Below are 15555 nucleotides of genomic sequence, written 5' to 3'. Positions count from 1 at the left end.
CTTGTTCACACAGCAAATGTTTTTCTTTTGGTCATGCATGCACATCTGCACACTATTTATGTGCACCCCTGTTTATACAGTAGGTAGTTAAATGTCTAAAGTGGACTTTAGGAAGTTTAGAAGCTCCTTCTCTCTTATTTATAGGATTAGTGTTGTACTGCATCATACAGTGTAAATTCAAAAGCCTTCTTGGACTTCCACAGGGTACAAAGATCGAATGTTGAGCACTTTGGGTCAATCTGACTCACTGAATGAAGTGTTTCTCTAATTATCCATGATTGCAGTGTTTATAAACAAGCTCTGAGCTGCAAAATGCTATTGTGTGTAGATCTGTTTCATGTGGTTTGATTCTAGGTCATTTCCTCTCTTGTCACAAACCTTAGGAAACAAAACATTCCTGTAATTTCTTGACACGTAATGGTGTTTTTGATTGACAAGCTCAATGGCACTGCCTGCAGTGATTCCTTTGACAAGAAAAGAATCAGATGTTGTTTTTCGCAGGTACTACTTCACCGACATACACCAGTTTGCCTTCATTGCTTTTCCTTGTGATGTGATGCTATCCGTCGCTCATGGAGCTAACAGCCACTTGATGCCTGGGTCTCATTCCCCGCAGTTGATGCAGGAAGATGAAATGTATTAACCTCATATCGGAAAACTAATATGCTATCATTTACAGCATTACGCTCCCCAACTGCACACGAAAGAAAATGTTCATGAAGAGCTCCATCAGGCGCCTTCCATCAACATGGAAAATCGAAGCTTATGGTAGAATTATGAAATATCAGTGTAGTTCAGAACCCCCAGGTAATTGTGGGTGGGAAAATAAGTTTGCGAGAGGCCTATAATTCACCGTATTTCTAGTAGAGCTGATCCCTAATTGTCATATTTAGTCCAAGAATCAGCCTGCCTAACACTGAGGTTTTTCAATAAGCGCTTGTGACAGTACATGGAGTTACCATGGCTACGGTTTGCTGCACATTGCTCTTGTACACCCCAACACCTCAAGCAGCCGTTTCTGTACCGCAGTAAATATTCATTAACAGAACTAGAAATGAGCCAGCTCTATTGACGTGTTGTTATCTTGAGGTCCAAAAGTGTACTGCCTTGTGCTCCTCGCGCACCCACTGACAACATCCGTCCCAGGAGTGAGTTTTAATTGGTTGGCAGGCCCAGTCACTGGGGATGTACAGCATATGCTTCTGCTTTTAGCTTCAAGACAGAAACTGTGATTTTATGTAAACTACCTTAGTAATTAGATAACAAAGGAAAGCTTTCTGCTGAAATGCTTCGGTTAGGATGTGTAGGAGAAACATCTACAAGTGTGTATGGGTAGGATTGTACGGGTCATGAAGGATTATAACCAGTGACAGTAGAAGAGGGTTCCCACAGATATTTTGGGGCCATTATTAAAGAAATTAAAACTTTTATTCAGTAAGGACGCATTCAATTAAACAGAAGTGGCAAGACATTTATAATGTTCCAAAACATTTCTTTTTCAAGCAAATGCTGTTCGTCTGCACTTTATATTCATCAAAGAATCCTAAAAAAAGAATGTCTCACTAATTATATTTCACAGTATTGCTGTTTTCACTGTATCAAATAAATGATCCCTGCATAAGCATAAATGAGTTCTTAAAAAAAAAAAGTAAATACATTTTAAAAAATGTTGTTTTCAACAATCTGCTCAAAAATGTTGTACCCGCTACATATTTCTAGATATTTTATGTTACTCTTTCGCTTTTTGCAAACATTTGAAAAATGTAATGCATTTATGAAATTACATCTGTTCATTCCAAGGATTCGTACCTGATATAAGAAAAGTGCTCCAAAAATATCTTGCATTACTAGTTGATTTTGCAAACACATAGTTTTCATTTCCTTTTTATTTTTTATTTTTTTTTGTATTGTATCCATGTAGGTTATTTCTGTAATATGGATTTCTCTTTGTCTCTCTCTTCTCCAGCTGCCTTGCAGGTGGAAATCACTCCAGTCCAGGGAGAGATCAGCGTGGGAGAATCCAAATTCTTTTTGTGTGAAGGTAGGAAGATGACCCTCTTGTAATGAAACAAAGCGGGGGTCATTTCACATTTAACCTTCTCAAAGTGCTTTTGATTTCAAACCTGCTCTCACCGCTTTGTTCAGTTCAAGCCCTTTTATTCTAGTGGACTAAATCTTTGATGTGCTTATTTATGGCAAGTAAATTCATAGACCTGCCTGAATTTTCAGTAAATCAGTTTGTACATTTGATTCACATAAGTGAAATGTAATGTTAAAGAATGATGGTAGAAGAATAGCAAAAACAACCTAATTTTATATATATATTATAATTATAATTATAATTATTATTATTATTATAAATGAGGAACACCTGAAATATTCAGAGGACTCATCAAAAGGGGTGAAAAAAATCAACTTATTTACAGATATATTATTTATTTATACTTTTTAAGATTTGTAAAAAATATTTTACTGCATGTAAACCAGCATGAATATGTCATTAAGTAGCACTTAACAATACATTTAACATTGTCAATATATTATGTATATTTTTGTTGCAGAAATACAATTTAAATTTGTCCGCAGCTTCTTAAAAAATCGTAAAATATTTTGAATAAATTCATATTTTACATCACCGCAGAAACGTCTCCAGTCTCATGGGCCCAAGTCTTTTTATTAGTGGTCTTTACTCCATGAATCAGAACCAGACAGTTTTTGCTTCAAACACACATTTGGCTTTTAATTTTATTTTGGCTGATCTCTATTTCAGAACTGCACTCAAACTGTGTTGCAATCATTTCCCAAAATGTAATTTGTGTGGAAATATTGCGAAGTCTGTAAACAGGCATTAACAGAGGCCCAGAGATGCTGAAGACAGATACAAAGATGAGAAAATATTATAGTAGGCAGAGCAAGATCACAAGTTCACAATGCTCGAAACATAGGAAAATAAAAAGAAGAAATACTGAATTGGGGTTGAGGGGTTACATGAATGTATCCTGGGGCGCCTGCAGGATTAGTACAATATTTCTTTTTTTTTTCTTTTTTATGAAGGTGTCTCTAGACACGTAACAATTATTTTAGACCTGATAATGACAAAAAACTATATAAATAATAATAAAAAAAAAAAAAAAAGAATGGTCAAAGGCAGCCATCACATGATCACATAGCAAAACACAAAAAACTATTTTGTGTGAATGGCCGCTTATTCACAGGTCTCAGATTATTTTTTAAAGTTGTCTTTCAAAATATAATCTTTTGTTTAAGTTGTCTGTAGTCGATTGTCCACTTGATCCAGTTTTATCTCTGTGTTCTTGTTTGTTTTATTGACAGAGAAACCTCTTCACCTCTACACAACTCACATTAAAATCACTGAAGCTCCATACACTGGCTATGTTTACATGCACCCAAATAATCCGTTTTTAATCGGATTTACGGTTCAATCGCACTGAAAAGACTTCATGCAAACACCTTAATCGATCGGATTGAGCTCGATCAGAATGAAATTTCGTTACAGAAAAGTTTAGATGGTATTTTCTTTTTCTATTACCTCCGCGTTCATAAGCGCAGTGATGTTTTTTTACAGCTGCAACCAAGGAAACGCTGTATTGTGGCTGTTCCATAAGCGCCACCTGCTGTCAGAGAGTGAATTTGCATTTTCTTTACTCCCGTCTGAGGTTTTTGTTTTGTGCATGTGTCTAATGTTGCATAAATGTACATATCTAAAGTCAGACCGTTCTGTTTTTGCCTTAAATCTTGAAATTATACATTCTAATTAATATAAAAAACAACTGTTCATGCTATGTGTAGCATCTTTACTCGGATCATAATGAAAATTGTTACGCAAAGGAGCAGGCAGGGAAGTGGATCTAAGCACAGGAATACTTTACAAGATAACAAAGGGGCGTTTTAAAAAGAGAAACACCAGGTTAACCTGTTCAACAAGGAAAACTAGTAAGAACTACAATACATGGCACAAGACTGGACATAACATAAAAGTCCACCAACACAGGGAATACATATAACAAAAATGCAGTGGTTGCCTCCAATTGCTTGCTTTCAAACGGCTATGAATATTTTTGTTTTAATCCAATTTGCCTGTTATAGAGCAAATTAACAACAAATAAATTTGTCTGGTGATCACATTTTTGTTAAAAAAATAATAATCAGTATTGAAATCAGGCCAGTTCCTTAGAAAAAAACAACAACATATCTGTCTGTCTGTCTGTCAGTTGTTGGAGATGCTAAGGAAATAGACTGGTTTGCACCCAATGGGGAGAAGCTCCTGCCAGGCAGACCAGACATCAGTATCAGCAAGAATGACGACTTCTCGTCGACGCTCACAATCTACAATGCCAACGTCGACCATGCGGGCATGTACAAGTGTGTGGCGAAAAGTGGGGACAAGGAATCTCAGGGCACTGTCATCGTAAAAATTTTCCGTAAGTAATTACTTATTTATAAATCATGAGGAATGAGGAATCAAACTGTATTGGATCCAACAGTAAACCCCAAGCACAATAAATCATCTGACATCTACCACAACAAGTAATAACATAACAGTACACTAATAATGAAAGTGTAAGGTTAATCCATGTCAGTTTTAAACATCAACCAATCATATGGCAGACCACACTAATGGAATACATTTGAAATATTTTATATTTCTTGATATCATCACCCCAAATGTTTAATGCTTCATTAAAGTGAACTAATCCTGCCATAAATGCTGTGTTTTTGTACTTAATTATGTTTAATTGGAAGTAACTTATCTAATATACCTCTTATAATAAATTGTAAATATATCTATAATAATATATAATATTATTTTGTAATTAAATATATATGATTAATTATTAAAAATGAAATGATTAAAATGAATATATTTCATAACATAACATTTAACATTTATTCATGAATATAAATTGTTCTGTTAAATATTATGTAATTGTTTTTATTTAATTATGGAATATAAAGAATATATACTTAAAGAATATATTTCAGATGACTTATCATCTTAAAATAAATTTTTCAAACCAGAAATAAACTGTTTACCAATGGGAAAAAAAACTTAAATCTTTCTCAGAAATATAAGAAGTATGTAAACATATTTTCTTGCTCAAAATATTCCTTAATATCTAATGCAACATTGCTTCTCAAGCTTTTACTGGAAAACAAGACAAAGATGCAGATTAAGAAAAGTTTTTTTTTGCAGTAGTGGTACAACTGAAGTGCATTTCAAATGTCTTTTCCAGAGAAACTCACTTTCCAAAACGCTCCATCGCCTCAAGAGTTCAACGAAGGCGATAACGCTGACATCATCTGTGACGTCATCGGCTCGCCGCCCCCAACTATCATCTGGATGTATAAAAAAAACAAAATCCAGCCCGAGACTGATGGTACAGTACCACGAGCAGAGCTCTTTCGGTCATTTTCTTTCATTCGCTCTATGTCACACTCTTATTTCTGTTTTACTCATCTTCATCTTTAAATGTCTCCCATACTTTTCCTGTCAAAATCATCCCCTCTTCCAGTTAGTGAGCTCTCTAGCACTATGACAATGAAAACAGTGACAGTAAGCACCTGAACTTTTATTGTGAGAACTCAAAGTTTCATGCTGTTTTCATCTGCATTGTTTTGTTTGTCAGTTCAAGCCTCATTTGGATGAAACTATTTTAACCTCGGAGGGCTCCTCCCTCAGAGACTGCTGGAAAAAACGGTGACCGCAGCTCTCTGCTGGGAGACGTGAACTCACAGGCCGCTGCTAGATGAAATTTTCACTGCAAAACCTCTAATTGTAGCGGAGCTTAAAAACCAAACCGCTCTATGTAAATAACACATTTTCCACATTTCTCTTGTTAACCTCTTCTGTACCCTTTTTTTGTTTGACTGATCAGTTCGGATGAAGCACTATACAAAACACTCTGTCATTGTTACATACTACTCTTATTATTGCTGCATTTAAAAAAAAAAAAAAAAAGTAGGCAGTATCCAGTGTATGCTGTGTAGCGTGCACTAAGTAGTAAACAAGTATTGCTTTACCAACACAGCCAGAAAGATGTGATTTATCTCACTGAATTGGACTTTTTCATCATTCTTAATATATCAGTACTGTTTTAGTGTGTCTCCATGGAGTTAAAATATTCAATGCACCTTTACTGTGGGTCTTGAATACAGATCGCACTGCAGAAAAGCCCATAAAGATGATTTTATACCGGGAGAAGATGTGCAGATGAGTCATTTTGCTGCCCAGCATGTAATGAGAGGCTCGTTAACATGGTCTCCTTATCTTCCTCAAGAATAATTACAGTCTCGTTTTGCTTCCTTTTTTTTTTTTTTTTCCTCTCTGTTTCTGCCTCACACCTACAGTCCGTTTCAAGGTCTTAAGCAACAACCACCTCCAGATACGTGGCATCAAAAAGACAGATGAGGGTGCCTACACCTGTGAGGGCCGCATCATGGCCCGTGGAGAAGTCGACCTCAGGGTCATCAAGGTCATTGTCAATGGTGAGATCTCTTTCTCAGAGCCTCCTGCTTTGTTACCCCACGTTTATACACATTTACACCAAGGTTTCTCTACAGCATTAAACAGAAAACATAATTAAACATCTGACTTTTTTTTAAATAGTTTTAAATAGTATCTCAGCCAAATATGGTCCTATTCTAACAATGGAAAGCTTAGGACTGGATTTGCGATCCAGGGTCAAACATATTAATAATTCACAACAAATAATAATTCATTATTAGACTTGTATTCATTGGGTGACCTATTTAAATAAAACTTTTAAAACATAAATCAAAGATTTAGTGATACTTATACTTTATTTCCTCTAACATAATCTTATTTTGCTAAATTAAATCAGATATTGTATTACTAGAAAATTTTCAGATACTCCAAAACAATACATAGATGCAAAAAAGTGAGTCAGCTCTGTATTTTAGCTACAGAATGTAAAAGAATAAATGGTAACACTTTCTATGAAGCCCGTATTTATAATGCATTATATTCTTAAGGCTTTATTAAATGTTATATCAACTCATGAGTAATTATAACAAAAATTATAATACAACATAATACTTTCGTATTTGTGGTTATACGTTTAAGAGTATGATTATTAATAACACACAGTGAACACGATATTAAATCTACTTCATGTACAGTATAATGGACTGTACTTTACATTAAATTAAATAAAATAAAATAAAATTTAATTAAAATTTTAAATTAAATTTATGCATTTAGCAGACGCTTTTATCCAAAGCGACTTACAGTGCATTCAGGCTATCAATTTTTACATATCATTTAAAATGATATATAATTCATAATGCATTCATTATAATGCATTATAATGTTTTGTAATATAAATACGGGCTTCATAGAAAGTGTTACCGAAAATTCTGTATTTATAGAAGTCTTTCCAAACTCATATGCTATTATTCTGTCTAGGAGAATGTTATAGAAATGTTAGAAGTGGTATTTTTTATTATTATTATTATTTTTATTTATTTTTTTATGATACAGCAGTTCTGAAGCCATCTGACAACTTTATGTCAGAAACAGACCAAACTTTTGTAATATGACTGGCTTCAGAAAACTACTTTTATGATGTTTTATATTTCTTTGGTAAATCGCATGGCTACTATGAACTGTCTATTTAAATGGAAATGAGTTTGACAGATTAAAATAACAGCATAGAAAATCAGCCGTATTGTCATTTTTGGGTTGTCTGTCTCTTTAAAGAGTCAGGATTTAACAGAATGTGTGGTTTTTTTTTTTTGCCTTTCTCTTCTTCTCCCAGTTCTGCCAACTATCAGGAAGCGCTACACTGTTCTTAATGCCACTGCAGACATCAACCAGGCCATGACGTTGGCCTGTTACGCAGATGGCTACCCAGAACCATCAGTCACGTGGGCACGGTACGTGTTATTCATCACCCTTTCTTTCTTAGAGGCCCTTTATCTGTTTGTGCCAAAACAGCACTGAAAACGTTCTGCCAAATCTCTGTAGGCAATGCTAAGCTTTCCCCCGAATCCAGGGAGGGAGAGGGATCAGAGTTATTAGAGCTTGTAAACTAAAAGTGCTGTGAATGACAGAGACACCGTTTCATCCTTTCAGCTGCCGCTAGCTGTGGCAGCTAAAGCAGCTGGTGGCTTTCAGCATGGCTTTACCTCAGTACTCTAGTGACTTCTTTAACCAAGTCATGGCTGGCACGCCAATGAGAGGACAAGATTGCATCAGGTCTGAGCATTGCCTCGGGAGAAGGAGGGATAAGAACACTTGCCACAACCTCATTTATTTCCCTCCTTCACTGACAGTGCTGTCACTCGGGGGCCATTTGAAAATGTCGTTCAATTGCTGCTGTTACAAGCAAAAAGAGCAGCTATTCGGATCCAAACTTTGCATGACTGATTTAGTGTCACTGGGAAACACAGCTCACACATAAAAAAGCCCATCAGATTGATGTTTATGGCCTTCAGACATTATTTACACCTTTTGTATTGGCTTCAAGACATGAACGTGTCAAGAAACCGAAGATGACAAAGCAGATCCGCTTTTATTTTTCTCCAGCTTCTTCCTACATTATCAGCATCATGAGAAGCTGTGCACTGCAGGATGAAGAATCCATTTCCTGGGCAGGCACACTTTCTCTCTGTGTTTTCTGGTATATGTGAAGATGAGGCATCATGTATTCATGACTTTGCTGAGCAAGTAACAGCTTGAAGGCCAAACAGTAAACCTATCCTTTCTTTCATTCTATCTCTCACTCTCTCTCTCTGCCTCGCAGAGGTAATATCGTGCTGGAATCAGACGGAAAGTACAGCCTGAATGAAGATGGGTCGGAGTTGACCATCAAAGGCGTCACTAAGCTCGATGAAGGAGATTACCAGTGCATCGCTCGAAACAAGGCCGGAGAGAAGAGTGAGGAAGTCTCACTCAATGTGTTTGGTAAGCTAAAGAATTCTGTCATTAGCACTGGAGCTGAACTGAAAACAAGTGTTTACATATCAGTTACCAGGAAAATGGTCTCCATTAGGACCATACAATTTGTCAATTTAAAATCAAAATCGTGTTATTGCCTTGTGCGATTATTAAGCCGTGAAATGTTGCAATATTATTAAATGAATATAAACTGCATGCACTGTGTGTTTCAAAGTTGTGTCATCTGTTATGTCATCTGCTACACTCTGCATGCAAAAGACCCATAGTGAACAGTAGTTTTTTCAGTATCTCACTCTACAAGATACTATTCTAATCAAATTTAAAGAGCAGGTCATATGGGTTTTCGAAAAATATATTTCAATGTAAACAGTATGCAAAGATGTAAATCAAAACAGTGCATGATAAATAAAGATATAGTCTCTCAAATGAAATAGTCGACTTTGAACCGCCTTAACGAGTCGTCATATTTGAATAGATAAGGTAATATCGATGCCATTTTTTATAACATTACAGTATCTTTGTTTAAAAGTAACCCTCCAGAGCAAAAAAAATAATTATGGTAATTGTTGTTTCGACGCACTGTATATGGAAAGACTAATCAAAACAGTCATAGCCAGCTGACCAATCAGAGCAGAGCAGGTTTATGGAAGGGAGGAGATTACAGACTTTAAGCTCAGAATTGCTTTGAAAAGAATCGTTTCGAAATCATTAAAAAAATTATTATAATATTAAATGTATATTCTGAGAAAATTACAATGTTTTCTGATCTTAGATGCATTGAAATCTGCTGTAGGGGATTCCAACACAATATTAGGACACTTCATATATCATATGACTTGCTTTTTAATGAAATTACTCGTAAAAGTTTGTAGCATTTCATTGGAGAAAAGGGAGTGAATTCATAATTTCACACTGGAAAGTTTTCTTTCAGTTTCCCTGAGTCCAAATAAATTTTGTGAAAATGAAATATATAAAATATGAAAAATTAGATATTTCCTATATATGTTGTATAGTAAAATAATAATAATAATTTTTGCAAAAAAAAATGTTTATATATCATGTAATATGTAAATGGACTATGACCTGATCACAACTAAAGAGTACACTATTTTAGTTTCGAGCATAATGTGAATACAAGGACAACTGAATTGTTTTTACTCAGTTCACTTTTTTTGTCAATTGAAAGTGATCTGAGTTTTGTTCTCTTAATAAGAACAAGGGTGAATACTCCTAAAGAGTAACTCTTACTGTTGAAAAGAGAGCATGGGAAAAGTAAGAGACTTAATATGAACACAAAAAGCATTTCTGCTTAGTTTATACTTTAAGCACACTGTTGATCCTGAGAGCTCCTGTTTCAGTGTGATTCTATCATTTTCTTCTTTATGATTGTTATTAAGTTTGCATGAATATTTTAAATGTTTGTGTCGCAGTTCAAAATGCAATCACAATATTTTTATTTCTCATCATGCATTTGTTTTCTCCAGCACTGCTTCAGAGCGTTTAGATTAGAGCCGAGGCAAATAAAAGTGAATCAAAGTTCTACTCCATTTCATCCATTAAACAAAGTTCTTCTTTTGAATTATAGAATATAACAAAAAGTTATTAAATATTGAATGCATCCAGCCAGTGAGGCACCCTCATCTCATTAACTTAAAACCGCTGTTTTGGTATTATGCCCATTGTAAATGCTCAGTAATTGCATCAAGGAAAATCATTATTTCTTTACCCTGAGGAGTGTTTATAGGCCATGTTTTGAGTTCTCATGTTTCTGTGTCCACAGTGCAACCCAAGATCACATTCCTAGAAAACCAGACGGCCTCTGAATTGGAGGAGCAGATCACTCTAACTTGTGAGGCCACGGGTGATCCCACCCCCAACATCATCTGGAGCTTTGGTCGCCGGGTCTTCACAGAGAATGAGCAGGTGCTGAGCTTGAGAGATCAGTGGTCAGTGGGCCAAACGATTGGTACTAAAGGCCGGAAAATGCTGATTGGATTGATATACCGGTAGAAATTTGCATACATTTGAGTATTATTTTTATCTAGGTTATATAAAACGTAGCTGCATGGTATTAAGTGGGTGTTTCAGTCACTATACAATCAGAGAGGAAATGACAAAGAGCTTGCTTAAAAAATGAAATGAGCTTGCTTTGTGTTGTTTGAACCCGACCGCTTTTGTTGTTATTGTTGCCAATGCTTTGAAACTTTCTTATGTGCATGAATCGAATTTTCAGTAATTAGCTGTATTGATATTCACTACCGTTCAAAACTGTCATTTCATAATTTTTTCACATTTCGGTTTTAAACATTTTCATAAAAATCTGTATATTATGATATACCAGATATATCATTTAAAAAGGCTAGTTAGTGCTCCCAGAAAAAGTTTGTTGTCAGTTCCACAGACTGTGTGTTGTATATTGTTATTGACCATTGATTCTTTTTATGTTTGATAAATGCACACTTTCTGATTTAATCACCTACCAATTTTTCAATTTTTGCAATTTTTCTGAGTTATTAGGCCAATGATAGTGAGTAAAAGGTAGTTTGTGTATATCTTAGAAGGTGCAAGCTTAATCAGTGCTCAGTCTCACTGGTCTCTCTGCTCTGGTGGATTCTGAACCTCGCTTATTTAGTCAAGAACATTATCTAATTAACAGCCTCAAAATACTTCAAACGTGATTTCTCCTTCCCCTCTCTCAGTGGTTTTCAATCCTTGTCCTGGGGACCCATAGCCCTGCACATTTTGTGTGTCTCTCTTATTTAACACACTTGATCGAGATCATCCGCTCATTAGGAGAGATCGATAAACTAAACTGAGTGTGTCCTCAGGTCCAGGATTGAAAGCCACTGGGTAAATCCTACATGTCCAGCCCATTCCAGCCTTGTAGCTAGGAAAAAGTGAGTTCATTTTTAGAGGGTTTTGGTCCTGCCATAGATTTCAAATAGGTAGATGTGAAGTCCAGGCATGTTAAAAAGTATCTGAGACCCTTTTTGGTAATACTTTAATTGTATGCTTCAAATCCCCAAGGCATCATGGGAATTAATCCTTATATACTGTATGTATTATTAGAATATTCCACTGCTCATGCTGTTTTTATGCCTCAGTACTTGGTAAGTGACCAGTTAGCCCTACTCCAGCTGGTGGATGTTGTGTAGGTGTGCTGTGAAAAAGCACCTTTTGTTTACGTGTACATCTGGCTCACTATGAAAATGATATTTGCGTGGCAATAGCCCACCAGATTGGATCCTTCCCTGTGTTTGCATTGTATTATGTCTGGCTAGTCGAGCCAATATTCATAGCTGTCAAAGGGAAAAAAATATTTCCAGCTCTATGGTGAAAGTTTTTTTGTGTTTATGATCATTTTTATCACTGGTTCTCAGCTCAGAATAGCAAACGGATATGCTTTGTAAAGAATGATCACAGTTTTGCTTATTTTCTTGGCTTATTTTGACTTCTCACGAGTGTTTGGACTTGTAGCATTGTGGTTACAAAAGTGATTACTTTTGGCAATTTGGTTGTTCCAATTAATGAATGTTTACTTAAAGGCATAATCTTGTAAATAATTTTAGATTATATGATTTTGTTAATTTTGCTACTAAATATACTTAAACTTTTATTTTGGAACACAGTATCCTGGTATCTTAGCTGGTCTGAACAGGTCAATAACTGGTCCATGCTTGTCATTAACCAGTGGACATTGTTCAACTCAATGAAATAGTTCACCCAAAATTAAAAATTTGCTGAAAAGTTACTCATCCAAAGGCCTTCCAAATTGTAGATGAGGTTTTTTTATGGAGAAATTTAGCTTTACAAGACTTGCTCGCCAGTGGAACCTCTGCAGTGAATGGGTGCCGTCAGAAGAGCCCAGCGAGTTCAGACAACTGATAAAAACATCAAAATAATAAATTAACATTACACCAGTCCATCAGTTAACATCTTGTGAATGGAAAACCACAGAAACTTTCAAACTTTAAGTTGGTAGCTGTTATTTTCTTGACCAGCTTGGACTTACTCATTTTTTGCTTAGAGAAACCAGCTGCTGTGTTAAAATAACCAAAGTGAATTTCCTGCAGGTTTGTAGCAGTTCATTAGCACTAATTTTGTTGATCTGCACTTGTCACTCACCTCATCTCATCACCTTCTACAAGATGTAGTGATGCTTCTTTATGTTTCTGCGTGTTCGCTGACTGGAACTACAGTACCTGTACATTCAAGGATTGCCGCCAATCAGAATCAAGTATTCAGACAGACAGTGCTATAAGTATATATATAAGTGTATGTCTTTCGATGGTTGCCCGAGGATTGCCTTAAGTGAAAAGAGCTGGCAGTGTTTAATGAGGCGTACCTTAAGTCAACGGGGCCTCATCACCGCTGCCATTAAATGAAGTGCGTGGTATTTAATAGTAACAACGAGCTGTGGTTATTTCTGTTCATGTAAAGCATGCTATTATAGCCGGAACTAAAGCATTTTTAAATAATTTCCACTTTGTTTTTTTCTATATCTGCAAAGGTACTTGGATAGGCAAAGAGCATGAGGGTTGATCTCAATAAGAACAGCCTGTAATCAAACCAGGGATTTTTAGTGGCTGAGCTGGCATATTAATACAGATCTGCTGAGTCTAAAGTCTCCTCAAATTCTGTCCCTCATACGTATTCTGTATTCCCAACCACAAATTTCCAGCGTCTGAACAAAAAATGCACAAAAAGCTCAGAGAAGGCAGAGAACTGTGACTACCAAGTGAGCAATGTCTGAACTGGACTAGAACAGACTGCTCTTCCTTGAACTCTTCAAGCAACAGCACTATGGAAGATTCGCTGTCTGTTTTCCCGTTCTGCCTGCTGGATGAAAGGTTTTGGCATGAGCATTCACAGAGATGTTCTGACATAAGAGGCACATTTTTGATCATTCATTCAGAAGGAAAGGCCATTAAAGGAAATTAGAGTTTTGTAATCATTTGCAAACCCTCATGTTGCTCCAAACCTCTTTGCTGTTGGTTTTTATAGTGGGGGTGAGATGTGTATAATTACAAGATCTGCCTTGTCCAAAATGGACCAAAACATGTTAAAGGCCATATAATTGCTATGAAAGTGATTACTTATCTTCTTATCCACTTCACCTCTAGAGCACCTTTCAAATCAAATATGGCAAAAAAATTTAAAATGTGCTTAACATCTAAATTAATTTTCATTTAAGCCAAAATATATTTTTTTTAATGTATGTTTTAATTAAAACAACTTAAATATATTCTTAATAAAAATGTTTATAGCTGTGGATACTATGTTTCTACAAATGTAAATGTTTTTTTTTTTTATGATTTGTGATCTACAGAAAAAAAGCAGCAGATCATGGGGTTTGAATAAAATGAGTGTGGGTAAAAATGATGTAATTTTAATTCAAGGGAACTATCCTTTTAAAAACAATAGCTAATAGTTACACACTGTAAATCACATGCCCAAGTACTGAGTCAAGGGACTTAACATTAAGTGAAGATGAGATGCTTCTGTGGAGTCACTGCCCTTTCATTTATCATTTAAGCGGCGCTCACTGGGACCTAGTGAGTTGTCCTTGACACTGCCACTGTATGAATCACACAATCAAAAGATTCATTTCAGGTCTGCTAGCTTATTGTGGAGTCCAGTGCCAAGCTGCCCTTCTTTAATGATGTCTCTTAATGGCACCCCTGCTGATCTGAGATCAGTATGGTCTATGCTACGATGCTCCTAATGTTAAAGCAGACTGTGTCTGTGCACCTAGAACCATTAATGCACGCCCTGCCAGAATAACCATGTTCACCTGGAAATTTTTTTTTAAGATTTTATTTTTTCCCCCTCTCTCTCTCACACAGTATGTGACCCTGAATGTTCTTTTTTTTTATTTAACAAAAGGCCGATGATCTTGCTGCTCTTTACAGATCAGTGTCATCCAGAAGCTGTTTGTGCATGCAAAGTGTAATAAGTCAGGGGTTTTGTTTTAAAGGTCAACGAGAGAGTCTGTGACCAGGATTGTTCTTGAGGGAAGAGGGTCGGGATGCCAAGATAGCAGAAGCAGGTGCCAAACACAAGGTTTTAACCCCCTGTAACCTTTTGACAAGCTGTCAGTGTGCGAGTAATTAAATCAATAAAGGAAGAAAGGATGTCGAGCCTCTTAAATACCAATTTGGCCTGTAGATTCAGATGGACTCTTTGCAGGAACAGCATGGTTATTTTTCCTTGAGTTATATCTGTGTTTGCAAAGGCAGACAGTCTACACACATTTTTCACTTTAAAAAAAAATAATTGTATTGTAAAATAATTGAATTGTATTTAAAAAATAATGAGCTAAGTTTAAAATAATCAAGTCACAATTGTAAGATATTATGTCATATTGTGAAAACTAAAGTTACAATTATGGAAGTAATGACTAAAAGTATTTTTCTCTCTAGTTATTGTGGTATCAACTATTTTAATTATACTTGCTCCTAACCAGAGATGTATAGTAACGAAGTAGAACTACTTCACTACTGTACTTAAGTACTAAAAGGCGGTATCTGTACTTTACTAGAGTATTATTTTTTTCTCCTACTTCCACTTTTACTTCGGTACATATTTTCGCTGAGTTTAATACTTTTACTCCG

The 15555-nt window shown here is 35.8% G+C and overlaps 1 protein-coding gene across 6 annotated transcripts in view; it reads left to right on the top strand.

Annotated features, from left to right (window-relative positions):
• Positions 1-15555, top strand: part of LOC127941933 (neural cell adhesion molecule 1) — a 193237-nt gene that overhangs the window by 129040 nt on the left and 48642 nt on the right. For all 6 annotated transcript variants that reach the window (XM_052537424.1, XM_052537425.1, XM_052537426.1 and 3 more), the window contains exons 2-8: positions 1967-2041; positions 4233-4442; positions 5256-5399; positions 6370-6507; positions 7800-7917; positions 8787-8947; positions 10722-10864. In XM_052537424.1, coding sequence (XP_052393384.1) covers positions 1967-2041; positions 4233-4442; positions 5256-5399; positions 6370-6507; positions 7800-7917; positions 8787-8947; positions 10722-10864 — 989 coding nt within the window. The remainder of the gene's footprint in view (positions 1-1966; positions 2042-4232; positions 4443-5255; positions 5400-6369; positions 6508-7799; positions 7918-8786; positions 8948-10721; positions 10865-15555) is intronic.

Source organism: Carassius gibelio, chromosome A21 (assembly GCF_023724105.1).
Source record: "Carassius gibelio isolate Cgi1373 ecotype wild population from Czech Republic chromosome A21, carGib1.2-hapl.c, whole genome shotgun sequence".
NCBI lineage: Eukaryota > Metazoa > Chordata > Actinopteri > Cypriniformes > Cyprinidae > Carassius > Carassius gibelio.
The sequence above is the reverse complement of the archived record's forward strand: the minus strand, read 5'-3'. Positions and strand labels throughout refer to the sequence as shown.